Source organism: Triticum urartu, chromosome 7 (assembly GCF_003073215.2).
Source record: "Triticum urartu cultivar G1812 chromosome 7, Tu2.1, whole genome shotgun sequence".
NCBI classification, from domain to species: Eukaryota; Viridiplantae; Streptophyta; class Magnoliopsida; order Poales; family Poaceae; genus Triticum; species Triticum urartu.
Window position 1 is genome coordinate 8300076 of NC_053028.1, and position 5528 is coordinate 8305603.

The window sequence follows — 5528 nt, forward strand, 5'->3', positions numbered from 1 at the left end:
TATTCCTATTGCAACTCTCAAGGTACTTCCTGGCTAGAAAAGGTGCTGTGAAAGCCTTGATTTACCATTTTTTGCAGCAACTATGTTCTTCAACATATTTCTTCACCATGAAACATTTTGTCCTGTTGTCATAAGAAGCCCACAAATACCAGGTACAATCATCATCGCAGACTGCTTTGACTCTCTTTCTGTCATTCACTGGTAACTTGACATCAACTCTGTTCTTGCAGCTCTATTCCTTAATTGCTTTCCTAAGCAAATCAACATTTTCAAACACTTGTCCAACATGAAATTTTGGACAAGTCAAATCCTCCTTTCTAAAAGCTCTAAATTTGGTTTGTATTTCATCATCTGAATCAGGTGCCCAAAGATCTTCACCTTCAAATTCATAATCTGACATGTTTTCTTCCTTTCCTTCCCCTACAACTCCTTTATCTTTTGCAATAGCTGCTATTTTCTGCTTCACCTTCTCCTTCCTTTGAACTGGTTCATCCTCATCCACATTGTCAGCATAAAGGTCATCATCTCCATCACCGATTTCAAAGTCACTATCTACCATGTCACCAGGATCAAAGTCACTGTCATCTGAGTCACTATTTGTTCCTACTTGGTATAGGGCAGTCTTCTTCTGAATTTCCAGGCTTGCCACTCTGAGGATTAGTACCATCTTTTGAAGGGCTAAACACTGGTGGAAGTTGAGCCCTTGGAAATTGGACCACATCATCAACAACCTTCTTAGTAATCAAGGTGTCATCATGATCAGATAAATACTGAAGAAATGATGCCCAATAGACATAAATTTCATCATTTGACCAATATCTTCCTCAGAACTGATAAGTCTCAAAGAATTCCTAGTAATGTCAAGTATTGGGATTTGATAATATGCCTTCAACGTGTCTGCCATCTCCCAGTCAATCTCTTCTTCTAGATGTTCCACCATTATGGGAGACCAGGTGAGCTTATCCAAACTGTCATACCAAACTTGATGTCCATCAACATAAGCCCTATTGCTTCCTTCACCCATGAAAAAACCACCATGATGAAACTGCACTGAGAACTTCCCACTTCTTGCTCCTGCAACAACAAAGCATAATTCATCAAATCAAAATTGATCAAAGAATGACCTTTTTGAACAGGACAACACAAAGCACCAGAAACCCCCAATTTTCTCCATAAACCAGAGCTCCAAACCTAAGCCTATTCCAACATTTAAGGTGCACATACATGTACATAAAAACATCATTTCATGTGGAATCGATGAAAATTTGACCCGCTTGACAAGAACCTAAAACCCTATTAGAAACCCCTAAGGCTTTGTTCGGTTACACCCCCCCACAGGAGGATTGGAGGGGGTTTTGACTTGTAGGGGATTAAATCCATTTCAATCCCTGCCAAACCCCCTTCAAATCCCTCTCAACCGAACACAGCCTAATTGGGTTCAAAAAACCCTAAACCTAAATCGCCATACACGTGACAAATACTACCACATATCATAGGCAAACACAATGTCAGTCCTATCAAACAAGAATGGAAGAGAAAGAAGAAAATTTACGACAGAAATCAGAACTTACGCTCGATGGAGTGAGTACTTGAAACCGTAGTGAAGAGTAAAGATCGACCGGAAGGTAGGTTAGGGAGCGGAATAGTTTATAACGGAGAGAGCCTTTCCTTTAGTGCAGTTACCCCTTCATACACATTACCTAGTATCTCCTTCATTTTCTATTATTTAATTGATGGCGGCGGCGCCTCCTCTTCACCACCGCGAGAAGAAACTCCTTCGCGCCCGGTGCTCCGACCACGGCGCCGAAACACGGCGCATAAATCTGGGAGTGGTTTTAGAAAAACTGGGTGAAATGGGTTGGTTTTTATTATGGGCTTGATTCGTTTTTTTGGTTTAGGTCTTATTGGGCTGAGGCTTTCTTAAGTTTGGTTTGGTTTCGGTTTGGAGAAGAACCAGTTTGGGTATAGTTGGTTATGGGCTGAAACCGTTTGATGCATTATGGGCTACAAACCATGGGTAGAACCCGGTTCATTGTATTGGTTTGTTGCCTCCCAGGCTCCCACGCACTAGCCCCCTGTCGCTTCCCCCGCGCCGCTGCCTTCTGTCTCTTCCCCCTCGCCGCCCCCTTCCTTGCGCCGCCGCCCGCCGCCCACCCTCCACCCACCGGCCGCCTCGCCGTCACCCTCCGGTGCCGCCCCCTCCTCGGCACAGTAGTCCCGACCATGAGCTAGCCCGAGCTGGCCCTCCCATCGGTTCCGCCGCGCCTCCCCGTCCGCTAGGGTTGAGGTCGTCGGGCCGTCTCCGCCGCGCCACCTTCCCTCTGCCGGCAGGTACCTCCTGTTTCTTCTCTGTTGACCAGGTCCTACTCCTCCTGCGGCAAGTCGACAAGGTGCTCCGGCGGCAAGGTGCCCCTGCTGGTCCCCTCCTCATCTGGACAACAGCAGCAACCAGGTCTTTATTCCTCAACAAAGAACCACTTTGATTTGTGTACATGTTCGGTTCAGGTTCAGTTTCAGTTTGCATCTGTCTATTATAGTAGTTTGCAAATTTATTTACAGTAGTGTGCACACTCTGCCGCGTACCACTGCTGCCTAACGCATGCACATTCGACGGTGACCACGAGCGGCTGCGAATTCGACGAGCATTGATGCGTTCCATGCTTTTATTTATATATACACTGTACTAGTACTTGTGTTTGTGTATTTGTGGTAGGAGTACTACTAATTCAGTTTGTAAGTCGCTTAACTATTCCATGGATGCAAGGAATAACCGAGTTTGTTTCTGTTCAAATTATTTACCTAATAATAATAATGTCAGGTGTAGTGGCAAGAACAAAAACCAGCTCATTTCTCTGAAGAAATCCTCCTTTGTCCCAGACGAGGGCTCCATTTAGGTTTGGATTCCATTATCCAAGTTGCAACTTGCTTAAGAAATCATGTGGGTGGGTATGTACACAATACACTGATTACAAAAACCGTAGCCATTATCTGGTAGCAGGGAATACTTTGCTTGTGACAATTAATCTTGTTTGCTTCAGGCAATGATATGATAAACAAGATGAAATAATCATGACTTTCTTGAGCATGTATTGTTCAAATGCAACTTACCAACAAACACTGAGATGAAGAAAACAAACACTATTTGCACCCATTGCACTTGTGCATGAGCTTACAGATGCACTTGAACAGAAGGATAAAGCATCAACCTCAAATTGTTGATATATAGTTCAGCTAAGCAGATAATCTTTGTAAAGGTGCCAAATCATTAAAAAAAATCTACAAAGATTTTTTTCGCATGTACTGGAAGATGACAGTACCATTTTAGGACATCCTTGTGAAGAGCTTTGATGTAATCCATGTACTGTTTAGCTGGTATTAGGTGTTATATATTTTCACTGTTCACGGTACACAGTGACCGTATTGCGTGAGTTCTTGTGTACAATGACTAAAGTGAGCGCGCGACGCAAGTTGAGGTACCGCTGATGAATTTTACTCTATTTATTTAGAATTAAAATCCTATTCCCGTTATCTTCATATATATACATTTACACGGATGGAGGCTGTTTTGTGAACGCGTCGAGAATTCGTTGAAATTGGCACGAACTGTACTCTTCCCCGACCCGACGCGGTAGCCCGGTCGAGAAAGGCAGCGACACGTGAGAGCCAAAAGCCCAGACCGCGCCGCACCGGTCGGTCGGGTCGCCCCCGCGTCGCACGTTACCGCGTGCCCGACTGGCCAAAGCCCCGAACCCTTCTCCTCTCCCCGGATCTACCATCACCACTTCCATCCCCACCTCGCTTTTGAAACCCGTCTCCTCTCCCCCAACCCCCAGAAACCAAAACCACCACAGTAGACAGCCAGCTCAGATCGCCCGACGCGGCCGCTGATTCTCATCGCGAGCTGGTGGGGCGGCGGGGGCCGCGGAGATGGCGTCCTCCATGCGGCGGAGGCCGAGCCGAGGGGGCGGGGGCCCGGGGGCGGCGGCGGAGAACTGGGAGCGGCTGGTGCGGGCGGCGCTGAAGCGGGACCGGGCGGGCGGCACGGGGGCCTCCGCCGCCGCCGCGCACGCCGGGGCGGGGGCCGGGCTCGCCTCCGCCGTGCCGCCCTCGCTCGGCCGCACCACCAACATCGAGCAGATCCTGCAGGCCGCCGACGACATCGAGGACGAAGACCCCAACGTCGCGCGGATCCGTAAGCGCCCACTCCCCTTCCCCTCCTCTCCCGCTAGCCCGCTTCGCTTGCTGCTTGTCACCGCGAGCGAGCCTGTTCTTACCTTGTGGTTGCTTGCGGGGGTTTACCGAGTGTAGCTTGTGGCCCGCGGATGTGGGGGGAAATGCCAGTCGGTAATTGGGCGCCCACGCAGCGGGGCTCAGGGTTTCGTGTGCGCTCCTCTGCTGCTGCTCTAGGCCGCTTTGGATGCTTGCCGCCTCACCTCGACCTGAGACGGAGTAGTTGATTTTACAAGTCGTAGGAATAGGATTGCCTGTTTGGGCTGAATTGGGGGCGAATTTTGCTCTATAGCTCAGGTGCTGCTGGCTTCAGATTGTCCGACTCTCTGGCCAAATCATGGTCCCGTTGGAGGTTCCAAAGGGTTCTAATCTAATAGCATGAATTGGCGCAAAATGTTCCATCTAGGATTTCGTAGTGACTTGAAGAAAGCTCTGACAACTTTATTTACTCTGAATGCAACTCCAACCCTTGGTCTGGCTGAAATGCTCGTGCACAGCTTGCGGGCCTGAAAAATCTCTGGGTAATTCATTGTCCACGCCATGGGGTTTAGGGTTCTGTGTGCTCTCAGTCTCTTATGCTTGCCACTGACCTCGGGTTAGGTCCAGAAGACACAGTTGAACATGTAACTTGTTAGCCCCCATTTCTACGCCCTTACTCCGTTGAATGATCACAAGGAGAAGAACATGGGTGTGGCGGCGTACTTATGCACCCTTGCATTAGTTTATAATCTGAATGTCTTCTCTAATCTTCCATTATCGTCGCCCTACAGTTTGTGAACAAGCATACAGCATGGCTCAAAATCTGGATCCAAGCAGCGATGGGAGAGGCGTTCTACAGTTCAAAACCGGTTTAGCATCCGTGATCAAGGTATGCTAGTGCTCACTGTATTGCACGACCAATCACCCCTATTGTGGTTCAATCTTTCCTCCAGTTAAGATTCTACTTTGGTGCCTAACTTCTTATTGTGTGCCATGGTATTCTGCAGCAAAAGCTTGCTAAGAAGGACGGGGGTTCAATTGACCGTCAGAATGACATCGAGGTGCTGTGGAATTTCTATTTGGAGTACAAGAAGCGTCGTCGAGTTGATGACATGCAACGGGAGCAGGAGATAATGAGGGAATCAGGAACTTTTAGCACCGAGTATGTCTTTCTCTCTGGTTATAATTGTGGTATTATTTGCTTCATAAAACACCAGGGTCGTCTCATTTTCTGTGACTTGAGTTTTGGCCAGCTTATCCTGCATGTTGTGTTACCTTGAGATACTCGCTGAAACACTCTGCTCAAAACAACCAGCAAG

General features: G+C 47.8%; 1 protein-coding gene across 1 annotated transcript; it reads left to right on the forward strand.

The window, feature by feature from the left end:
* The first annotated feature begins 3752 nt into the window (after window positions 1-3752).
* On the forward strand, window positions 3753-5505 carry LOC125520951 (callose synthase 10-like). Its single transcript, XM_048685990.1, has 3 exons — window positions 3753-4192; window positions 5001-5098; window positions 5217-5505. The coding sequence occupies exons 1-3, from the start codon at window positions 3928-3930 to the stop codon at window positions 5487-5489; spliced, it is 636 nt and encodes a 211-aa protein (XP_048541947.1). The 5' UTR covers window positions 3753-3927; the 3' UTR covers window positions 5490-5505.
* Window positions 5506-5528: the final 23 nt, after the last annotated feature.

What these genes read in the sequence shown, in the direction of transcription:
- LOC125520951 (XM_048685990.1), top strand. Translation starts at nt 3,928, where the DNA reads ATGGCGTCCTCCATGCGGCGGAGGCCGAGCCGAGGGGGCGGGGGCCCG. An exon ending in CCCCAACGTCGCGCGGATCC is followed by an intron (nt 4,193 to 5,000) that starts GTAAGCGCCCAC and finishes GTCGCCCTACAG; the next exon opens with TTTGTGAACAAGCATACAGC. An exon ending in GTTTAGCATCCGTGATCAAG is followed by an intron (nt 5,099 to 5,216) that starts GTATGCTAGTGC and finishes GGTATTCTGCAG; the next exon opens with CAAAAGCTTGCTAAGAAGGA.